At 48.0% G+C, this 24,964-nt stretch overlaps 1 protein-coding gene across 3 annotated transcripts in view; it reads left to right on the forward strand.

Moving 5' to 3' along the window:
- The window catches only part of GMCL1 (germ cell-less 1, spermatogenesis associated), a 458,077-nt gene that overhangs the window by 315,320 nt on the left and 117,793 nt on the right, over positions 1 to 24,964 (forward strand). For all 3 annotated transcript variants that reach the window (XM_063932081.1, XM_063932080.1, XM_063932079.1), the window contains exon 10: positions 14,057 to 14,200. In XM_063932081.1, coding sequence (XP_063788151.1) covers positions 14,057 to 14,200 — 144 coding nt within the window. The remainder of the gene's footprint in view (positions 1 to 14,056; positions 14,201 to 24,964) is intronic.

The raw sequence follows: 24,964 nt of genomic DNA on the forward strand, positions 1-24,964 counted from the left end.
TGATGACCTCAAGTTTGGTCAATCGGTGCTGCAGAGTCATCCGCACTCTCCCGCCCGTTCTAGAGCTTTGGTATAACCCCATGGTTCTAATGGTGACCCCAGCATCCTCTAGGACGTATGAGAAAATAGGATTTTAATACCTACCGGTAAATCCTTTTCTCTTAGTCCGTAGAGGATGCTGGGCGCCAGTCCCAGTGCGTACTGTATCTGCAGTTATTAGTTGTGATTACACACATGTTGTGTTACGTTTATAGTCAGCCTGTTGCTGAAATTGTTCATGCCGTTGGCTTGTGTTCTGTTGAATGCCACGTTGTGCGGCATGCATGAGGTGTGAGCTGGTATGAATCTCAACTTAGTTTAACAATAAATCCTTTCCTCAAAATGTCCGTCTCCCTGGGCACAGTTCCTATAACTGGAGTCTGAAGGAGGGGCATAGAGGGAGGAGCCAGTTCACACCCTTTCAAAGGCTTAAAGTGCCCATGTCTCCTGCGTATCCCGTTTATACCCCATGGTTCTAATGGTGACCCCAGCATCCTCTACGGACTAAGAGAAAAGGATTTACCGGTAGGTATTAAAATCCTATTTTGTTTTCTTCAGTGTTTACTAGAGAGAATCAGATGGAGGGGGCAGTGCACAGCAAATGCAATGTTACCATCCCGTTTCTAAGTAATTGTTTAAGGGAGTAATTCAGAGTTGATCGCAGCAGCAAATGTGTTAGCAGTTGGGCAAAACCATGTACACTGCAGGTGTGGCAGATATAACTTTTGCAGAGAGAGTTAGATTTGGGTGGGTTATTTTGTTTTTATGTGCAGGGTAAATACTGGCTGCTTTATTTTTACACTGCAATTTAGATTTCAGTTTGTATACACCCCACCCAAATCTAACTCACTCTGCACATGTTACATCTGCCCACCCTGCAGTGCACATGGTTTTGCCCAACTGCTAACAAATTTGCTGCTGCAATCAACTCTGAATTAGGCCCTAAGTGAGGAAATAGTCTGGGAGAGACTAAGCAAAATGAAGATAAATAAATCTTCTGGTCCAGATGGAATTCATCCAAGGGTTCTTATGGAGCTTAACTCAGAACTAGAGTAGCCTTTATATTTGATTTTCTATAATTCAATTATGACAGGAATGGTACCAAAGGACTGGTGTATAGCTGAGGTATATTTAAAAAGGGGATTAAAACTCATCCTGGTAACTATAGACAGGTAAATTTGACATCTATAGTGGGGAAAATATTGGAAGGTATAATAAGGTTTAGCATACAGGTGTATTTGGAAACCTCCAAGGTTATGAGTATGAACCAGCATGGTTTTGTGAGGAATAGTTCATGTCAAACTAACCTAATTAGCTACTATGAGAAAGTGAGCGATAATCTTGACCAAGGGAAGATTTTGCTAAAGCTTTCGACATAGTGCCACACGTGAGACTGATTTTCAAATTAAGAGAGCTTGGTCTAGGAAACGCTATTTGTACGGTATGAAATTGGCTGGATAACGAGTGGTGGGGATGTTAATGTTTTTTTTTCCAACTGGTCCTCAGTATTCAGAGAAATACCGCAAGGGTCTGTACTCGGACCACTACTGTTCAACATATTTATTAATGACCTGCATGGAAAGCAGAGTGTAAAGTTTTGCGGATGATACTGAACTGTGTAGGGTAATTAATTCAGATGAGGATGTTGAGTCTCTACAGAATTACTTATTTAAACTAGAAGTTTGGGCAAATAAATGGAGAATGAGGTGCAATATAGAAAAATGTAACGTTATGCACTCTGGTAATAAAAACAAACATGCATCCTACAAATTAATTGGTGAAATTGTAGGGGAAACGGTAGTTGAAAGAGATTTTGGGGGGGAGGGGGGGTGCTCGATGATAGACGTCGTAGCAGTACACAATGTCAAAGTGCAGCAACGAAGGCAAATAAGGTGTTAGCATGACTCATGAGACAAGGGATGAGAGTGTAATCCTGCCACTGTATAAATTATTGGTACGGCCACACCTTGAATACGGTTTACTGTTCTGGGCACCACACCATAACATTTTTATCTTGGAACTTGAAAGGGTTCAGAGGCAAGCCACTTAATTGATTAAGGGGTTGGAGGCACTGGATTATCAGGAAGGGATTACTAGGCTAGGTATGTTTACACTAGAAAAGAGGCATCTAAGAGGAGACATTATTAATAGTTATATAAAGGGACAATACATGGAGATACAAGGCAATTGTTTATTGATAAATCTTTACACAGGACACGCGGGCACCCTCTGAGATTAGAGGAAAGGAAATTTCAGACCCAGCGTAGGAGAGGTTTTTTTTACAAAGGGCAGTAAGGATATGGAATTCTCTACCAGAGAAGGTTGTAATGGTGGCCTCAGTCAATATGTTTAAAAATGGATTATATACATTTCTAACTGAAAAAGATATCCAAGGTAATAGCATTTAAAATGTTTGTATTTTAGAAACAGTGCAAATTATAGTGTTAGATTTAAAACACTATAGTTGCATAGAGAATAGTGTACGATTTATGCTACAGGTTGACCTCGATGTACAAATTCTTTTTTCAACCTCATTGACTGTTACTTATATTAACCCCCAGTGGCCATAGATCATCCTTCAATATTCACAGAGCCCCTTGTTAGAATTCACCTTACCTCCTCATGGGGCGTCTCACTTTAGGGGACTGGTAATTGGTCCCCCAGCTAATCGGAGTGCAAAGATCAGCAATTATGCTCAGAGGGGGACTTCAGTTCCCACTTTTACACTGGATATTAACATTACTTTCCAGCATATGCGCTTTAGAATGCTATTTGCACAGCATTCTGGGGCACAAAAGCCACAAGTGATGCCAGTGGTCAGACGGCTGCTTCACTGCCTGTAAGCCGGACCAAAGCAGAAATCAGTTGTGCACTTATGCAGAACCAATTTCCATTTAAATTGTGGGGGTGGGGGTGGAGGAGGACAATACAGTTGCATGAGATGCGACAGTGTCAGGGAAAACCTATCTGGCTGCAGTTACATCCCAGTTAAGTGTTTTAGAGATACAAAAACAAGCCTTGAGGCAGTTGGTAAAAGTACCCAGTTCATTGGCGTTAAAATGAATGTAAGTAGTGAAGGTACAGATAGTTGTCCAGCAATCGCTGTATCCATGGTCACTATGAGCTGATGGTTATCCCTAAATGTTTTCAATATATCCAGGCAGTTAAATCAAACAAGAAAATCGGCTCTATTTCAATTGTTTTTCTTACAATGGTGTTCAATAATAGAATAGACGGGCTCCGCAGGAGACTGGGCACTCTAAAAGAAAGATTAGGTACTATCTGGTGTGCACTGGCTCCTCCCTCTATGCCCCTCCTCCTCCAGTTAGATTTCTGTGCCCGGCCGAGCTGGATGCACACTAGGGGCTCTCCTGAGCTCCTAGAAAGAAAGTATATTTTAGGTTTTTTATTTTACAGTGAGACCTGCTGGCAACAGGCTCACTGCAACGAGGGACTAAGGGGAGAAGAAGCGAACCTACCTGCTTGCAGCTAGCTTGGGCTTCTTAGGCTACTGGACACCATTAGCTCCAGAGGGATCGACCGCAGGACCCGTCCTTGATGTTCATTCCCGGAGCCGCGCCGCCGTCCCCCTTACAGAGCCAGAAGCTAGAAGAGGTCCGGAAAAATCGGCGGCAGAAGACTTCAGTCTTCACCAAGGTAGCGCACAGCACTGCAGCTGTGCGCCATTGCTCCTCTTGTACACCTCACACTCCGGTCACTGATGGGTGCAGGGCGCTGGGGGGGCGCCCGAAGCAGCAATAATTAGACCTTGGCTGGCAAAATGATCACAATATATAGCCCCAGAGGCTATATATGTGATAAATACCCCTGCCAGATTCCATAAAAAAGCGGGAGAAAAGTCAGCCAGAAAAGGGGCGGAGCTATCTCCCTCAGCACACTGGCGCCATTTCTCCCTCACAGCTCCGCTGGAAGGAAGCTCCCTGGCTCTCCCCTGTAGTTTTCAGGCTCAAAGGGTTAAAAAGAGAGGGGGGGCACTAAATTTAGGCGCAATATTGTATATACAAGCAGCTATTGGGGAAAATTCACTCAGTTATAGTGTTAATCCCCACATTATATAGCGCTCTGGTGTGTGCTGGCATACTCTCTCTCTGTCTCCCCAAAGGGCTTTGTGGGGTCCTGTCCTCAGTCAGAGCATTCCCTGAGTGTGTGCGGTGTGTCTGTACGGCTGTGTCGACATGTTTGATGAGGAGGCTTATGTGGTGACGGAGCAGATGCCGATAAAAGTGATGTCGCCCCCTGTGGGGCCGACACCAGAGTGGATAGATAGGTGGAAGGTATTAACCGACAGTGTCAACTCCTTACATAAAAGGCTGGATGACGTAACAGCTTGGGACAGCCGGCTTCTCAGCCCGCGCCTGCCCAGGCGTCTCAAAGGCCATCAGGGGCTCAAAAACGCCCACTCCCTCAGATGGCAGACACAGCTGTCGACACGGAGTCTGACTCCAGTGTCGACGAGTTAGAGACATATACAAAATCCACTAGGAACATCCGTGACTTGATCCCGGCAATAAAAAATGTGTTACACATTTCTGACATTAACCCAAGTACCACTAAAAAGGGTTTTATGTTTGGGGAGAAAAAGCAGGCAGTGTTTTGTTCCCCCATCAGATGAGTGAATGAAGTGTGTGAAAAAGCGTGGGTTCCCCCGATAAGAAACTGGTAATTTCTAAAAAGTTACTGATGGCGTACCCTTTCCCGCCAGAGGATAAGTTACGCTGGGAGATATCCCCTAGGGTGGATAAGGCGCTCACACGTTTGTCAAAAAAGGTGGCACTGCCGTCTTAGGATACGGCCACTTTGAAGGTACCTGTTGATAAAAAGCAGGAGGCTATTCTGAAGTCTGTATTTACACACTCAGGTACTAGACTGAGACCTGCAGATATTGCTGCTGCAGCGTGGTCTGTGACACTGTAAAACAGGGATACTAGTTTGCTAACATAAGAGCATATTAAAGACGTCGTCTTATATATGAAGGATGCACAGAGGGATATTTTACCGGCTGGCATCCAGAATTAATGTAATGTCCATTCTGTCAGGAGGGTATTAGAGACCCGACACTGGACAGGTGATGCTGACTTTAAAAGGCACATAGAGATTCTGCCTTATAAGGGTGAGGAATTGTTTGGGGATGGTCTCTGGGACCTCGTATCCACAGCAACAGCTGGGAAGAAAATTTTTTACCTCAGGTTTCCTCACAGCCTAAGAAAGCACTGTATTATCAGGTACAGTCCTTTCGGCTTCAGAAAAGCAAGCGGGTCAAAGGCGCTTCCTTTCTGCACAGAGACAAGGGAAGAGGGAAAAAGCTGCACCAGTCAGCCAGTTCCCAGAATCAAAATTCTTCCCCCGCTTCCTCTGAGCCCACCACATGACGCGGGGGCTCCACAGGCGTAGCCAAGTACGGTGGGGGGCCGCCTCAAAAAATTGCAGCGATCAGTGGGCTCGCTCACAGGTGGATCCCTGGATCCTTCAAGTAGTATCTCAGGGGTACAAGCTGGAATTCGAGGCCCCTCCCCCCGCCGTTTCCTCAAATCTGCCTTGCCGACAACTCCCTTGGGCAGGGAGGCTGTGCTAGAGGCAATTCACAAGCTGTAGTCCCAGCAGGTGATAGTCAAGGTGCCCCTACTTCAACAAGGACCGGGTTACTATTCCACACTGTTTGTGGTACCGAAACCGGACGGTTCGGTGAGACCCATTTTAAATTTGAAATCCTTGAACACATACATAAAAAAATTCAAGTTCAAGATGGAATCGCTGAGGGCGGTTATTGCAAGCCTGGACGAGGGGGATTACATGGTATCCCTGGACATCAAGGATGCTTACCTGCATGTCCCCATTTACCATCCTCACCAGGAGTACCTCAGATTTGTGGTACAGGATTGCCATTACCAATTCCAGACACTGCCGTTTGGACTGTCCACGGCACCGAGGGTGTTTACCAAGGTAATGGCAGAAATGATGATACTCCTTTGAAAAAAGGGAGTTTTAATTATCCCGTACTTGGACGATCTCCTTATAAAGGCGAGGTCCAAAGAGCAGTTGTTGGTCGGAGTAGCACTATCTCGGGAGGTGCTACAACAGCACGGATGGATTCTAAACATTCCAAAGTCACAGCTGGTTCCTTCCACACGCCTACTGTTCCTGGGGATGGTTCTGGACACAGAACAGAAAAAAGTGTTTCTCCCGCAGGAGAAAGCCAAGGAGCGGTCATCTCTAGTCAGAGACCTCCTGAAACCAAAACAGGTATCGGTGCATCACTGCACACGAGTCCTCGAAAAAATGGTAGCTTCATACGAAGCAATTCCATTCGGCAGGTTCCATGCAATGCATCGGCTGATAACCCTGTCTCCAAGGACCAGGGTGTCTCTGCTGTGGTGGCTGCAGAGTGCTCATCTTCTAGAGGGCCGCAGATTCGGCATACAGGACTGGGTCCTGGTGACCACGGATGCCAGCCTTCGAGGCTGGGGGGCAGTCACACAGGGAGAAAATTTCCAAGGACTTTGGTCAAGTCAGGACTTGTCCCTACACATAAATATTCTGGAACTGAGGGCCATTTACAATGCCCTAAGTCAGGCAAAGCCCCTGCTTCAAAACCAGCCGGTACTGATCCAATCAGACAACATCACGGCAGTCGCCCATGTAAACCGACAGGGCGGCACAAGAAGCAGGATGGCGATGGCAGAAGCCACAAGGATTCTCCGATGGGCGGAAAATCACGTCTTAGCACTGTCAGCAGTGTTCATTCCTGGAGTGGACAACTGGGAAGCAGACTTCCTCAGCAGACACGACCTACACCCGGGAGAGTGGGGACTTCATCCAGAAGTCTTCCAACTGTTGGTAAACCGTTGGGAAAGGCCACAGGTGGACATGATGGCGTCCCGCCTCAACAAAAAGCTAAAGAGATATTGCGCCAGGTCAAGGGACCCTCTTTTGGAGTGCCCAGTCTCCTGCGGAGCCCGTCTATTCCCCATGGTCCTTACGGAGTTCCCAGCATCCACTACGGACTACGAGAAATAGATTTACCGGTGAGTAAAATCTTATTTTCTCTGACGTCCTAGTGGATGCTGGGAACTTCGTAAGGACCATGGGGAATAGACGGCTCCGCAGGAGACTGGGCACATCTAAAGAAAGATTTAGGACTATCTGGTGTGCACTGGCTCCTCCCCCTATGACCCTCCTCCAAGCCTCAGTTAGATTTCTGTGCCCGGCTGAGCTGGATGCACACTAGGGGCTCTCCTGAGCTCCTAGAAAGAAAGTATAATTTAGGTTTTTTTTTTTACAGTGAGACCTGCTGGCAACAGGCTCACTGCACCGAGGGACTAAGGGGAGAAGAAGCGAACCTACCTAAGTGGTGGTAGCTTGGGCTTCTTAGGCTACTGGACACCATTAGCTCCAGAGGGATCACACACAGGACCCGACCTCGTCGTCCGTTCCCGGAGCCGCGCCGCCGTCCCCCTTACAGAGCCAGAAGCAAGAAGGTCCGGAAAATCGGCGGCTGAAGACTTCTGTCTTCTCCAAGGTAGCGCACAGCACTGCAGCTGTGCGCCATTGCTCCTCATGAACACCACACACTTCGGTCACTGATGGGTGCAGGGCGCTGGGGGGGGGGCGCCCTGAGCAGCAATAAATAACACCTTGGCTGGCAAACTGACACCATATATAGCCCCAGAGGCTATATAGGTGTATATTAACCCCTGCCAGAAATATTAAAATAGCGGGAGAAAGCCCGCCGAAAAAGGGGCGGAGCCATCTCCCTCAGCACACTGGCGCCATTTTCCCTCACAGCTTCGCTGGAAGGATCGCTCCCTGGCTCTCCCCTGCAGTCCTGCAACAGAAAGGGTAAAAAAGAGAGGGGGGGCACAAATTTAGGCGCAGTATAATATATATATGCAGCTATATGGGGAAAACACTCTTTATAGGTGATATCCCTGTGGTATATAGCGCTCTGGTGTGTGCTGGCATACTCTCCCTCTGTCTCCCCAAAGGGCTTTGTGGGGTCCTGTCCTCTGTCAGAGCATTCCCTGTGTGTGTGCTGCGTGTCGGTACCGCTGTGTCGACATGTATGATGAGGAAAATGATGTGGAGGCAGAGCAAATGCCTGTAAATGTGTTGTCACCCCCTGAGGGGTCGACACCTGTGTGGATGGACTTATGGAAGGAATTACGTGACAGTGTCAGCTCCTTACATAAAAGGTTTGACGACATAGGATAGCCGGCTACTCAGCTTGTGACTGTTCCAGCGTCTCAAATGTCATCAGGGGCTTTAAAACGCCCGCTACCTCAGATGACAGACACAGATGTCGACACTGATACCGACTCCAGTGTCGACGACGATGAGACTAGTGTACCCTCCAATAGGTCCACCCGTTACATGATTGAGGCAATGAAAAATGTATTACACATTTCTGATAATACCCTTTTTTGTGGTACCTGGGGTACTATGTTCGGTGAGAAAAAACTACCAGTAGTTTTTCCTGCATCTGAGGAATTAAATGAGGTGTGTGAGGAAGCCTGGACTTCCCCCAATAAGAAATTGATAATTTCTAAACGGTTATTGGCAGCGTACTCTTTCCCGCCAGAGGATAGGTCACGTTGGGAAACATCCCCTAGGGTAGATAAAGCGCTTACACGTTTATCAAAACAGGTGGCACTACCGTCTCCGGATACGGCCGCCCTAAAGGATCCTGCTGATAGAAGGCAGGAAGCTACCCTAAAAGCTATATATACACACACGGGCATTATATTGCGACCAGCGATTGCATCAGCATGGATGTGCAGTGCTGCTGCTGCGTGGTCAGATTCCCTGTCGGATAATATTGATACCCTGGATAGGGACAATATTTTGCTGAGGGGTGGAACTGTTGGGGATGGTCTTTCAGACCTCGTTTCCACAGCTACGGCTGGGAAATCGACATTTTGCCACAGGCTACCCCACAGCAAAAGAAAGCACCGTATTATCAAGTACAGTCCTTTCGGCCCCATAAACACAAGAGGGCTCGAGGCGCATCCTTACTGCCGAGAGGCAAAGGTAGAGGGAAAAAGCTGCAGCATGCAGCCAGTTCCCAAGAGCAAAAGTCCTCCCCCGCGTCCGGTAAGTCCACAGCATGACGCTGGGGCTTCACAGGCGGACCCGGGTACGGTGGGGGCCCGTCTCAGAAATTTCAGCACACAGTGTGCTCTCTCACAGGTGGATCCCTGGATCCTTCAAGTAGTATCTCAGGGGTACAGGCTGGAATTCGAGACGTCCCCCCCCCCCCCTCCTCGCCGTTTTCTAAAATCTGCCTTACCAGCAACTACCTTTGTTAGGGAGGCAGTGTTGGTGGCTATCCAGAAACTGTATTTACAGCAAGTGATTGTCAAGGTACCCCTCCTTCAGCAAGGAAAGGGTTACTATTCCACAATGTTTGTGGTACCGAAACCGGACGGTTCGGTGAGGCCCATCTTAAATTTAAAATCCTTGAACACTTATATCAAAAGGTTCAAGTTCAAGATGGAATCGCTCAGGGCGGTTATTGCGAGCCTGGACGAGGGGGATTACATGGTCTCCCTGGACATCAAGGATGCGTACCTACATGTCCCCATTTACCCCCCTCACCAGGAGTACCTCAGATTTGTGGTACAGGACTGTCACTATCAGTTCCAGACGCTGCCGTTTGGGTTATCCACGGCACCGAGGGTCTTTACCAAGGTAATGGGCGAAATGATGATACTCCTTCGCAAGAAGGGAGTTTTAAATTATCCCGTACTTGGACGATATCCTGATAAAGGCGAGGTCCAAGGAACAGTTGGTAGTGGGGGTAGCACTTTCTCGGGAAGTGCTACAACAGCACGGCTGGATTCTCAATATTCCAAAGTCACAGCTGGTCCCGACGACACGTCTTCTGTTCCTGGGAATGATTCTGGACACAGACCAGAAAAAAGTGTTTCTTCCAGTGGAAAAAGCCGAGGAGTTGTCATCTCTAGTCAGAGACCTCCTAAAACCGGGACAGGTGTCGGTACATCAATGCACACGAGTCCTGGGAAAAATGGTAGCTTCGTACGAAGCAATTCCATTCGGAAAGGTTCCACGCAAGGACTTTCCAGTGGGACCTGTTGGACAAATGGTCCGGGTCCCATCTCCAGATGCAACAGCGGATAACCCTGTCGGCAAGAACAAGGGTGTCGCTGCTGTGGTGGCTGCAGAGGGCTCATCTACTAGAGGGCCGCAGATTCGGAATACAGGACTGGGTCCTGGTGACCACGGATGCCAGCCTTCGGGGCTGGGGGGCAGTCACACAGGGAAGAAATTTCCAAGGACTGTGGTCAAATCAGGAGATTTCGCTTCACATAATATTCTGGAGCTAAGGGCCATTTACAATGCCCTAAGCCAAGCAAGGCCCCTGCTTCAGAACCAGCCGGTACTGATCCAATCAGACAACATCACGGCGGTCGCCCATGTAAACAGACAGGGCGGCACAAGAAGCAGGAGGGCAATGGCAGAAGCCACAAGGATTCTCCGATGGGCGGAAAATCAAGTGTTAGCACTGACAGCAGTGTTCATTCCGGGAGTGGACAACTGGGAAGCAGACTTCCTCAGCGGGCACGACCTCCACCCGGGAGAATGGGGACTTCATCCAGAAGTCTTCCAAATACTGGTAAACCGGTGGGAAAGACCACAGGTGGAATTGCGCCAGGTCAAGGGACCCTCAGGCGATCGCTGTGGACGCTCTAGTAACACCGTGGGTGTACCAGTCGGTTTATGTGTTTCCTCCTCTGCCTCTCATTCCCAAGGTAATACGAAGGCGAGGAGTGAAAACTATACTCGTGGTTCCGGATTGGCCAAGCAGAGCTTGGTCCCGGAACTTCAAGAGATGCTTTCAGAGGACCCTTGGCCTCTGCCGCTCAGACAGGACCTGCTGCGGCAGGGGCCCTGTCTGTTCCAAGACTTACCGCGGCTGCGTTTGACGGCATGGCGGTTGAACACCGGATCCTGAAGGAAAAGGGCATTCCGGAGGAAGTCATCCCTACCCTGATCAAAACCAGGAAGGATGTCACCGCAAAACATTATCACCGCATTGGCGAAAATATGTTGCTTGGTGTGAGGCCAGGAAGGCCCCAACGGAGGAATTTCAACTGGGGCGATTCCTGCATTTCCTACAAGCAGGGGTGATGTTGGGCCTCAAATTGGGGTCCATTAAGGTCCAGATTTCGGCCCTGTCGATTTTCTTCCAGAAAGAACTGGCTTCCCTGCCTGAAGTTCAGACTTTTGTCAAGGGAGTTCTGCATATTCAGCCTCCTTTTGTGCCCCCAGTGGCACCTTGGGATCTCAATGTGGTTTTGGAGTTCCTGAAATCACATTGGTTTGAACCACTTAAGACTGTGGATGTGAAATATCTCACGTGGAAAGTGGTCATGCTGTTGGCCCTGGCTTCGGCCAGGCGTGTGTCAGAATTGGCGGCTTTGTCCTATAAAAGCCCTTATCTGATTTTCCATATGGATAGGGCAGAATTGAGGACTCGTCCTCAGTTTCTCCCGAAGGTGGTATCAGCGTTTCACTTGAACCAGCCTATTGTGGTGCCTGCGGCTGCTGGGAACTTGGAGGATTCCAAGTTACTGGACGTAGTCAGGGCCCTGAAAATTTATGTTTCCAGGACGGCTGGAGTCAGGAAAACTGACTCGCTGTTTATCCTGTATGTACCCAACAAACTGGGTGCTCCTGCTTCTAAGCAGACTATCGCGCGCTGGATTTGTAGCACTATTCAGCTGGCGCATTCTGCGGTGGGACTACCGCAGCCTAAATCTGTAAAAGCCCATTCCACAAGGAAGGTGGGCTCATCTTGGGCGGCTGCCCGAGGGGTCTCGGCTTTACAACTTTGCAGAGCTGCTACTTGGTCAGGGGCAAACACGTTTGCAAAATTCTACAAATTTGATACCCTGGCTGAGGAGGACCTGGAGTTCTCTCATTCAGTGTTGCAGAGTCGTCCGCACTCTCCCGCCCGTTTGGGAGCTTTGGTATAATCCCCATGGTCCTTACGGAGTTCCCAGCATCCACTAGGACGTCAGAGAAAATAAGAATTTACTCACCGGTAATTCTATTTCTCGTAGTCCGTAGTGGATGCTGGGCGCCCATCCCAAGTGCGGATTGTCTGCAATACTTGTAAATAGTTATTGTTACACAAATCGGGTTATTATTGCGAGCCATCTGTTCAGAGGCTCCTTTTGTTATCATACTATTAACCGGGGTTCCTATCACGAGTTATACGTGTGATTGGTGTGGCTGGTATGAGTCTTACCCGGGATTCAAAATCCTTCCTTATTGTGTCAGCTCTTCCGGGCACAGTGTCCTAACTGAGGCTTGGAGGAGGGTCATAGAGGGAGGAGCCAGTGCACACCAGATAGTCCTAAATCTTTCTTTAGATGTGCCCAGTCTCCTGCGGAGCCGTCTATTCCCCATGGTCCTTACGGAATTCCCAGCATCCACTACGGACTACGAGAAATAGAATTACCGGTGAGTAAATTCGATTTATGCTACAGGTTGACCTCGATGTACAAATTCTTTTTTCAACCTCATTGACTGTTACTTATATTAACCCCCAGTGGCCATAGATCATCCTTCAATATTCACAGAGCCCCTTGTTAGAATTCACCTTACCTCCTCATGGGGCGTCTCACTTTAGGGGACTGGTAATTGGTCCCCCAGCTAATCGGAGTGCAAAGATCAGCAATTATGCTCAGAGGGGGACTTCAGTTCCCACTTTTACACTGGATATTAACATTACTTTCCAGCATATGTGCTTTAGAATGCTATTTGCACAGCATTCTGGGGCACAAAAGCCACAAGTGATGCCAGTGGTCAGACGGCTGCTTCACTGCCTGTAAGCCGGACCAAAGCAGAAATCAGTTGTGCACTTATGCAGAACCAATTTCCATTTAAATTGTGGGGTGGGGGGGGGGGGGGGTGGAGGAGGACAATACAGTTGCATGAGATGCGACAGTGTCAGGGAAAACCTATCTGGCTGCAGTTACATCCCAGTTAAGTGTTTTAGAGATACAAATACAAGCCTTGAGGCAGTTGGTAAAAGTACCCAGTTCATTGGCGTTAAAATGAATGTAAGTAGTGAAGGTACAGATAGTTGTCCAGCAATCGCTGTATCCATGGTCACTATGAGCTGATGGTTATCCCTAAATGTTTTCAATATGTCCAGGCAGTTAAATCAAACAAGAAAATCGGCTCTATTTCAATTGTTTTTCTTACAATGGTGTTCAATAAATATTACAACAGTACATTCTTATACACCAGAGAGAGAGAAAGCAGCATGCTGCTTTATTGATTGAGGTTAAATGAAATAACTCTGTGGAAACTTGTAATTTTACATTCCAAAATGAGTTGTTTAGAGTCTCCATAGGGGGCTGTGCCGCAAATGCAGAACACTGGTTTGATAATCAAACCTTTTATCAGATGTTTATTTAATGGGGAAAATACAATGGGCTTTCTGCTTATATGGGGGTGGATCATTAGATCTACAAGCAAATGGTCTACAGTCAATAGGACTACCCCACAAGAGCGACATGGAAACGATCGACGGGGTCATTGGGTCGACATGACAAAGGTAGTAGTAAAGGTTGATACATGAAAAGGTTAACACAATAGTTTTACATTTTTTAGTGTCATTTTCACAGTCAAAACCCCGTGGAACCCCAATTAGTGTACCGCTGCCCCTCGCATTGTGCCAGTGCATTGACAAGATTACAATCCACGTGGAATACTTGGGAATAGTAAAGTATGAAAAAGTTGATTATAATGCTGCAAAAAAAGCCGTGCTGACCATATGTGTCGACTTTTTGTACCTTTCGACCCCAAGCACTATTGACCTTTTACATGTCGCCCTATTGACCATGACCTAATGACTGTCGTCCCTTTCACTGTCGGTCTATAGTCCGGATACAGTTTATATGATGTACAGCATTGTCCTACATAATCTGACAGTCACTAACCTCTGTGTTCTCTATTTGTCCTTCAGAGCTGGAGGAGAGCGGCATCACCTTCCTAGAAAATGAGCAGGGCAGCCCATTTGTGCCAGTTTTCAAGCACCTGCGTATGCAATACATCATCAGTGACTTGGCATCAGCTAGGATTACTGAACGTGATGCTATAATACCTTCAAGTAAGACCAAAAGTAATGGTAATGTGTTAGAGCAGAGAGCGTGACCAAATAACCAGGAAAAATACACCTGTGACTGACTCAGTAAAGCAATAGTCATGATTAGTACAGAGTGGCCGTGGGTTTAATAACGGACCATACATGAAATAATTGCTGGCAATAAGCACCCATTGTCTGGCAGCCAGAGTGGATGGAAAGGATTATTGCTGTGCCAGCTTGCTTTTCCTTTCCTGCAGACTGCTTCATATGATCATTGCACAGATTTTGTTAAATGTAGAGTTATGGTTGAATGCTTAAGAGTTTCCTCCTTTTGCTTCCAGGGTGCAATTAACGTGTGAAATATGCAATCACAAGCCAGTGCGTAGCATACATCAGCATGTGGAAACTTTATGTAAAGGTGCTTAATCTGGCAATCTTTCTGCCTGGCTCTCAGTGGAGTAATTAGCATATTTGTATTTATTTCTCTGACGTCCTAGTGGATGCTGGGAACTCCGTAAGGACCATGGGGAATAGCGGCTCCGCAGGAGACTGGGCACAACTAAAGAAAGCTTTTAGGTCACCTGGTGTGCACTGGCTCCTCCCACTATGACCCTCCTCCAAGCCTCAGTTAGATTTTGTGCCCGGCCGAGGTTGGATGCACACTAGGGGCTCTCCTGAGCTTCTAGAAAGAAAGTATATAATTAGGTTTTTTATTTTACAGTGAGACCTGCTGGCAACAGGCTCACTGCAGCGAGGGACTAAGGGGAGAAGAAGCGAACCTACCTGCTTGCAGCTAGCTTGGGCTTCTTAGGCTACTGGACACCATTAGCTCCAGAGGGATCGACCGCATGGAACTGGCCTTGGTGTTCGGTCCCGGAGCCGCGCCGCCGTCCCCCTTACAGAGCCAGAAGTAAGAAGAGGTCCGGAAAATCGTCGGCAGAAGACATCAGTCTTCACCAAGGTAGCGCACAGCACTGCAGCTGTGCGCCATTGCTCCTCATACACACTTCACACTCCGGTCACTGAGGGTGCAGGGCGCTAGGGGGGGGCGCCCTGAGCAGCAATAAAAACACCTTGGCTGGCAAAAATACCACAATATATAGCCCCAGAGGCTATATATGTGATAAGTACCCCTGCCAGAATCCATAAAAAAAGCGGGTGAATAGTCCGCGAAAAAGGGGCGGAGCTATCTCCTTCAGCACACTGGCGCCATTTCTCCCTCACAGCTCCGCTGGAAGGAAGCTCCCTGGCTCTCCCCTGCAGTCTACACTACAGAAAAGGGTAAAAAAGAGAGGGGGGGCACTAAATTTAGGCGCAGTATATATAACAGCAGCTATAGGGGACATAATTCAGTTAGTCCCTGCATTATATAGCGCTCTGGTGTGTGCTGGCATACTCTCACTCTGTCTCCCCAAAGGGCTTTTGTGGGTCCTGTCCTCTGTTAGAGCATTCCCTGTGTGTGTGCGGTGTGTCGGTACGGCTGTGTCGACATGTTTGATGAGGATAATGATGTGGAGGCGGAGCAGATGCCTATAGAAGGGATGTCACCCCCTGCGGGGCAGACACCTGAGTGGATGGACTTATGGAAGGAATTGCGTGCACGTGTCGACTCCTTACACAAAAAATTTGACGACATGCCAAATGCGGGACAGCCGGCTTCTCAGCTCGTGCCTGTCCAGGCGTCTCAAAGGCCATCGGGGGCTCTAAAACGCCCGCTACCTCAGATGGCAGACGCGGATGTCGACACGGATACCGACACCAGTGTCGACGACGATGAGTCTAGTCTAATGTCCACTAAGGCCATTCGTTGCATGATTGAAGCAATGAAAGAGGTGTTACAAATTTCTGATATAAACCCAGGTACCACTAAAAAGGGTATTATGTTTGGGGAGAAAAAACTACCTGTAGTTTTCCCCCCATCAGAAGAATTAAATGAAGTGTGTGAAGAAGCGTGGGCTTTCCCTGATAAAAGATTGGTAATCTCTAAGAAGTTACTAATGGCGTTCCCTTTCCCGCCAGAGGATAGGTCACGTTGGGAGACACCACCTAGGGTGGATAAAGCGCTCACACGTTTGTCTAAAAAGGTGGCACTACCGTCTCCGGATACGGCCGCCCTCAAGGAACCTGCTGATAGAAAGCAGGAGGCGATCCTGAAGTCTGTATATACACACTCAGGCATTATACTTAGACCAGCTATTGCGTCAGCGTGGATGTGCAGTGCTGCCGCTGCGTGGTCAGATTCCCTGTCAGAAAATATTGACACCCTAGACAGGGACACTATTCTGCTAACCATAGAGCATATAAAAGACTCAGTCTTATACATGAGAGATGCACAGAGGGAGATCTGCCGGCTGGCATCTAAAATAAGTGCATTGTCCATTTCTGCTAGGAGAGGCTTATGGACTCGCCAGTGGACAGCGGATGCAGATTCAAAAAGGCACATGGAAGTTTTGCCTTATAAGGGTGAGGAGTTATTCGGGGATGGTCTCTCGGACCTAGTTTCCACAGCAACTGCTGGGAAGTCAGCATTTTTACCCCATGTTCCCTCACAGCCTAAAAAGGCGCCGTTTTATCAGGTACAGTCCTTTCGGACTCAGAAAAACAGGCGTGGAAAAGGCGGGTCCTTTCTGTCCAGAGGCAGAGGTAGGGGAAAAAGGCTGCAACAAACAGCAGGTTCCCAGGAGCAAAAGTCCTCCCCCGCTTCTTCCAAGTCCGCCGCATGACGGTGGGGCTCCACAGGCGGAGCCAGGTACGGTGGGGGGTCGCCTCAAAAATTTCAGCGATCAGTGGGCTCGCTCACAGGTGGATCCCTGGATCCTGCAAATAGTATCTCAAGGGTACAAACTGGAATTCGAGGCGTCTCCACCCCACCGGTTCCTAAAATCTGCCTTGCCGACAACTCCCTCAGGAAGGGAGGCTGTGCTAGAGGCAATTCACAAGCTGTATTCCCAGCAGGTGATAGTCAAGGTGCCCCTACTTCAACAAGGACGGGGTTACTATTCCACACTGTTTGTGGTACCGAAACTGGACGGTTCGGTGAGACCCATTTTAAATTTGAAATCCTTGAACACATACATAAAAAAATTCAAGTTCAAGATGGAATCGCTCAGGGCGGTTATTGCAAGCTTGGACGAGGGGGATTACATGGTATCCCTGGACATCAAGGATGCTTACCTGCATGTCCCCATTTACTATCCTCACCAGGAGTACCTCAGATTTGTGGTACAGGATTGCCATTACCAATTCCAGACGCTGCTGTTTGGACTCTCCACGGCACCGAGGGTATTTACCAAAGTAATGGCGGAAATGATGATACTCCTTCGAAGAAAGGGAGTTTTAATTATCCCGTACTTGGACGATCTCCTAATAAAGGCGAGGTCCAAGGAGCAGTTGTTGGTGGGAGTAGCACTATCTCAGGAGGTGCTACACCAGCACGGTTGGATTCTGAATATTCCAAAATCACAGCTGGTTCCGACGACACGTCTACTGTTCCTGGGTATGATTCTGGATACAGTCCAGAAAAAAGTGTTTCTCCCGGAGGAGAAAGCCAAGGAGCTGTCATCTCTAGTCAGAGACCTCCTGAAACCGAAACAGGTATCGGTGCATCACTGCACGCGGGTCCTGGGAAAGATGGTGGCTTCTTATGAAGCAATTCCTTTCGGCAGGTTCCATGCCAGAATCTTTCAGTGGGACCTGTTGGACCAATGGTCCGGATCGCATCTTCAGATGCATCGCCTGATAACCCTGTCTCCAAGAACCAGGGTGTCTCTGCTGTGGTGGCTGCAGAGTGCTCATCTTCTAGAGGGCCGCAGATTCGGCATACAGGACTGGGTCCTGGTGACCACGGATGCCAGCCTTCGAGGCTGGGGGGCAGTCACACAGGGAAGAAACTTCCAAGGACTATGGTCGAGTCAGGAGACTTCCCTACACATAAATATTCTGGAACTAAGGGCCATTTACAATGCCCTAAGTCAGGCAAGACCCCTGCTTCAAAACCAGCCGGTACTGATCCAGTCAGACAACATCACGGCAGTCGCCCATGTAAATCGACAGGGCGGCACAAGAAGCAGGATGGCAATGGCAGAAGCCACAAGGATTCTCCGATGGGCGGAAAATCACGTTCTAGCACTGTCAGCAGTGTTCATTCCGGGAGTGGACAACTGGGAAGCAGACTTTCTCAGCAGGCACGACCTCCACCCGGGAGAGTGGGGACTTCATCCAGAAGTCTTCACGCTGATTGTAAATCGATGGGAACGGCCACAGGTGGACATGATGGCGTCCCGCATAAACAAAAAACTAGAGAGATATTGCGCCAGGTCAAGGGACCCTCAGGCGATAGCTGTGGACGCCCTAGTGACACCGTGGGTGTACCAGTCAGTTTATGTGTTTCCTCCTCTGCCTCTCATACCAAAGGTACTGAGAATAATAAGAAAACGAGGAGTAAGAACAATACTTGTGGTTCCGGATTGGCCAAGACGAGCGTGGTACCCGGAACTTCAAGAGATGATCTCAGAGGACCCATGGCCTCTGCCACTCAGACAGGACCTGCTGCAGCAGGGGCCCTGTCTGTTCCAAGACTTACCGCGGCTGCGTTTGACGGCATGGCGGTTGAACGCCGGATCCTGAAGGAAAAGGGCATTCCGGAGGAAGTCATTCCTACGCTGATTAAAGCCAGGAAAGATGTAACTGCAAAGCATTATCACCGCATACGGCGGAAATATGTTGCTTGGTGTGAGGCCAAAAAGGCCCCAACAGAGGAATTTCAACTAAGTCGATTTCTGCATTTCCTACAAGCAGGAGTGACTATGGGCCTGAAATTAGGCTCCATTAAGGTACAGATCTCGGCTCTGTCGATTTTCTTCCAGAAAGAACTAGCTTCACTACCTGAAGTTCAGACGTTTGTGAAAGGAGTGCTGCATATTCAGCCCCCGTTTGTGCCTCCAGTGGCACCTTGGGATCTCAACGTGGTGTTGAGTTTCTTAAAATCACATTGGTTTGAGCCACTTAAAACCGTGGATCTAAAATATCTCACGTGGAAAGTGGTCATGTTATTGGCCTTGGCTTCAGCCAGGCGTGTGTCAGAATTGGCAGCTTTGTCATATAAAAGCCCTTATCTGATTTTCCATATGGATAGGGCAGAATTGAGGACTCGTCCCCAGTTTCTCCCTAAGGTGGTATCAGCTTTTCACTTGAACCAACCTATTGTGGTGCCTGCGGCTACTAGGGACTTGGAGGATTCCAAGTTGCTGTACGTAGTCAGGGCCTTGAAAATTTATGTTCCCAGGACGGCTGGAGTCAGGAAAACTGACTCGCTATTTATCCTGTATGCACCCAACAAGCTGGGTGCTCCTGCTTCTAAGCAGACTATTGCTCGCTGGATTTGTAGCACAATTCAGCTGGCACATTCTGCGGCTGGACTGCCGCATCCTAAATCGGTAAAAGCCCATTCCACAAGGAAGGTGGGCTCATCTTGGGCGGCTGCCCGAGGGGTCTCGGCTTTACAACTTTGCCGAGCTGCTACTTGGTCAGGGGCAAACACGTTTGCTAAATTCTACAAATTTGATACCCTGGCTGAGGAGGACCTTGAGTTCTCTCATTCGGTGCTGCAGAGTCATCCGCACTCTCCCGCCCGTTTGGGAGCTTTGGTATAATCCCCATGGTCCTTACGGAGTTCCCAGCATCCACTAGGACGTCAGAGAAAATAAGATTTTACTCACCAGTAAATCTATTTCTCGTAGTCCGTAGTGGATGCTGGGCGCCCGTCCCAAGTGCGGATTGTCTGCAATACTTGTACATAGTTATTGTTAACTAAAGGGTTATTGTTGAGCCATCTGTTGAGAGGCTCAGTTGTTTTCATACTGTTAAACTGGGTATAGTATCACGAGTTATACGGTGTGATTGGTGTGGCTGGTAAGAGTCTTACCCGGGATTCAAAATCCTTCCTTATTATGTCAGCTCGTCCGGGCACAGTGTCCTAACTGAGGCTTGGAGGAGGGTCATAGTGGGAGGAGCCAGTGCACACCAGGTGACCTAAAAGCTTTCTTTAGTTGTGCCCAGTCTCCTGCGGAGCCGCTATTCCCCATGGTCCTTACGGAGTTCCCAGCATCCACTACGGACTACGAGAAATAGATTTACCGGTGAGTAAAATCTTATTTTTTATAAATTCTGGGTCATTATTACATGTACCTACTTCTTTTTTCAATAGGAACCTGTGTGCATACATGCTGTATCTGTAGACAATATCTTAGCCACAACAAGATATTAATGATTGGCTGGAATGGGAATCATCATAAATTGGAGTGACTAGATAATTACATATACGCTGTTTCGGTTTGTGTGCGCTCACTCAGGAATCTGCCCTAAAGTCTCTGCAAACTGGATTTCTGTGCAGCAGTTGTTGGGTAGCTCTGGCAGATAATGGGGGTAATTCCAAGTTGATCGCAGCAGGAATTTTGTTAGCATTTGGGCAAAACCATGTGCACTGCAGGGGAGGCAGATGTAACATGTGCAGAAAGTTAGATTTGGGTGGGTTATTTTATTTCTGTGCAGAGTAAATACTGGCTGCTTTATTTTTACACTGCAAATTAAATTGCAGACTGAACACACCCCACCCAAATCTAACTCTCTGCACATGTTAAATCTGCCTCCCCTGCAGTGCACATGGTTTTGCCCAACTGCTAACAAATTTGATGCTGCGATCAACTTGGAATTACCTCCAATGTGTAAATTTGGGATGGGGGTTTGTGTATCTTATTGTTCTTAAAGGTGTTGTATATTCTCCCTTCAATAAATGGCAGTCCCTGCATTGGCAAAGCTGTTAGAGGAGCTATGCGTCTTCTTAGAGGCCAGAATAGAATTAAGCCCTTTTGCTCCTCGGAAGGATTCATCCACCCTGAGATCGCCTTAGGACACCTGTGTTACAGTTTGACAGGTGAACCGCCTCAGTCAAACTACCCACCTGCCACTCTCTTCAGGATTATGTCCCCAATCTCTGCTAAAAGCACATTTTCTTGATGTTATTTGTCTTGAATGACCCCACCCAAAACTAATGTTACAGTTGCAATGCAAAACTGTCTTACCATGCAGGGCAAAATAAATGTGGAACAAACTACTTTAGAGTAAAGGATTCTGGGTCTGATGCAGACTTGGACGCCAATTAGACGCATGTTCCCAAAGTGTGTGCAGGTTTAGAATAAACACCTTCTAGTGCTTTCCTGTCAAGCTTACTGAGCAACAGAGCAGGACCACACAACACAGTATCTATGGGTTATGGCCTAGTGATCTGCTGTCATGGGAGAACCATGAGGGACTAGAAACCTTTTGTCCGGCTTCCAGTGGTGAGCTGTAACCCAAGTGGTAGCTGTTACGCAATTTGACAAACGGGTGCTGATAGGAATATTAGGCCCAGATTTATCAAGCCTTGGAGAGTGATAAATTGAACGGTGTTAAAGTACCAACCAATCAACTCCTAATGCTAGCCATACATCAGACCAACTTTTCTCCAACACTCCAAACTTCCAACCATCCAACTTGTCTGTTCAACTAAAACAGTGCCCCACACATCTCACCAACTTTTTACCAGTGCTCCACACATCTAACCAACTTTTCATCAGACCAACCAACCTTCCAACTTCTGTCCAACTTGTGATGTCACCGAAGTAGGCGGACAGTGCCTGCCTACAGTTCTTCAGTTTTGTTTTGTTTTTTAATTTCAAAACATGCAGAAGTGTCTTTTTTTCAGTGAAACTGGGCTTTTCTTTCACCACCATACATTTATTAGATTTACTTATTTTTATACTGAACTATGGATACCAGCATGGTTGGGCTGCCAAGGCAAATAAATATATATATATATATATATATATATATATATATAAGATGTAGATTTTCGGCACTCCCAATGTAGTAAAATGTACAGCTTGCCTGGTGCCCTCTTTTTTGGAGGCACAAGTATTATTTATATATTTTTAAAAAGATTATTATTATATATATATATATATATATTTTTTTTTTTAAATGGAATGGGAAAAACCCGAAAAAAATTTGCGTGGGGTCCCCCCTCCAACGCATAACCAGCCTCGGGCTCTTCGAGCCGGTCCTGGTTCTAAAAATCCGGGGGAAAAACGGACAGGGGATCCCCCGTATTTTTAAAACCAGCACCGGGCTCTGCGCCTGGTGCTGGTGCAAAAAATACGGGGGACAAAAAGAGTAGGGGTCCCCCGTATTTTTTACACCAGCATCAGGCTCCACTAGCTGGACAGATAATGCCACAGCCGGGGGTCACTTTTATACAGTGCCCTGCGGCCATGGCATTAAATATCCAACTAGTCACCCCTGGCCGGGGTACCCTGGGGGAGTGGGGACCACTTCAATCAAGGGGTCCCCCCCCCCAGCCACCCAAGGGCCAGGGGTGAAGCCCGAGGCTGTCCCCCCCATCCAAAGGCTGCGGATGGGGGGCTGATAGCCTTGAGAAAATTTAAAGAATATTGTTTTTTCCAGTAGTACAACAAGTCCCAGCAAGCCTCCCCCGCAAGCTGGTACTTGGAGAACCACAAGTACCAGCATGCGGGAGAAAAACGGGCCCGCTGGTACCTGCAGTTCTAATGGAACAAAAATACCCAAATAAAAACAGGAGACACACACCGTGACAGTAAAACTTTATTTCACACATGTCGACACACACATACTTACCTATGTTGACACGAAGCAGTCGGTCCTCTTCTCCAAGTAGAATCCACGGGTACCTGAAAATAAAAGATAATTATACTCATCTGATCCAGCGTCCTTATACGTAATGCCACCCCTGTAGTAGTAGCATCCTTATACGTAATGTTCCCCCAGTAGTAGTACCGCCCTTATACATAATGCCCCCCCAGTAGTAGTAGCATCCTTACATGTAATGCCCTCCCAGTAGTAGTAGCACCGTCCTTATACATAATGCCCCCCAGTAGTAAGAGTCCTTATACATAATGCCCCCCAGTAGTAAGAGTCCTTATACATAATGCCCCCCCAGTAGTAGCGTCCTTATATGTAATGCCCCCCCAGTATTAGTAGCCTCCTTATACATAATGCCCCCCCAGTAGTAGTAGCATCGTTATATGTAATGCCCCCCTGTAGTAGTAGCGTTCTTATACATAATGCCCCCCCAGTAGTAGTAGCATCGTTATATGTAATGCCCCCATGTAGTAGTAGCGTTCTTATACATAATGCCCCCCAGTAGTAGTAGCATTGTTATAGGTAATGCCCCCCCAGTAATAGTAGCGTCCTTATACATAATGCCCCCCCAGCAGTAGTATCGTTATATGTAATGCCCCCCCCCAGCAATAGTAGCGTCCTTATACGTAATGCCCCCCCTATAGTAGTAGCGTCCTTATACGTAATGCCCCTCCTATAGTAGTAGCGTCCTTGCATGTAATGGCCCCCCTAGCAGTGGCGTCCATAAAGCGCGCACACACAGACATACCTCACACACACACAATTCACACATATATACAGACACACACACACACACCCCACCTTGCGCACACACACACATCTCCACCATACACACACACACACACACACACACACACACACACACACACACACACTTCACATATATACAAACAAACACACACATATATACAAACACACACACACTCACTTCTCTCTCACCCTCCACTTACCAAGTCTGGCTGGCCGTCACTGCAAAGCTGTCTGGTCCCGTGTAGCTCCGCCCCTCTATTCCGTGTAACTCCGCCCCCTCGTGCCGCCGCAGCTCCGCCCCCTTTTCAGACCCCGCACTGCACAGCCCGCTGTCACAGGTGATTGGGGGGGGGGGGGAGGGGGGCTTTTCATGCTGCCGGCACAGTAGGCGGACACTAGCAGGCAGTGTCCGCCTACTTATCGTTCAGTTGGGGGGAAAGTACGATTGGTTGGGAAAATCAAACAGGTTTGATTTTCCCAACTAGTTGGACAGACCGTTTCTGTCCGTTTTTCAGCGTGTGGGAGCAAACGGCTGATAATCGTTTGCTCCCACACACTGCCAGATTATCTTTCCAACCAGCCAACTAGTTGGCTGGTTGGAAAGATATCGTCCTGATCAGTGGCGGAACAAGCAAGCGGTGGGCCCAGGTGCGACAAAATGCTTTGGGCCCCCCCCCCATCCAAGTCCACCCTGGGGGCAGTGCGCGCCGTAGGCGCGCGCAAAAATACATAGTGGCGTGGCTTCGTGGGGAAGGGGTGTGGCCACAAAATAATACCAACACAGTAGTCTCCATTATTCAAATTACGCCGCACAGTAGCACCACTACACCAGGTAGAGACCCTTTTATACCTTACAGCGAACAGATTCCTCTTTTTACACATTACAGCAGACAGCGTGCCCTTTTTACACATAACGGCAGACAGCGTGCCCTTTTTACACATAACGGCAGACCGCGTGCCCTTGTTACACATTACGGCAGACAGCGTGCCCTTTTTACACATTACGGTAGACAGCGTGCCCTTGTTACACATTACGGCAGACAGCGTGCCCTTGTTACACATTACGGCAGACAGCGTCCCCATTTTTACACATTACGGCAGGCAGATTCCTCCTTTTTACACATAGCAGCAGGCAGATTCCCCATTTTTACACATAGCGTCAGGCAGCCCCCCTTTTTTACACATTACGGCAGGCAGATTCCCCATTTTTACACATAGCGTCGGGCAGATTACCCCTTTTTACACATTACGGCAGACCGCGTGCCCTTGTTACACATTACGGCAGACAGCGTGCCCTTTTTACACATTACGGCAGACAGCGTG

The sequence above is a fragment of the Pseudophryne corroboree genome, chromosome 6 (assembly GCF_028390025.1).
Source record: "Pseudophryne corroboree isolate aPseCor3 chromosome 6, aPseCor3.hap2, whole genome shotgun sequence".
Classification (NCBI taxonomy): domain Eukaryota; kingdom Metazoa; phylum Chordata; class Amphibia; order Anura; family Myobatrachidae; genus Pseudophryne; species Pseudophryne corroboree.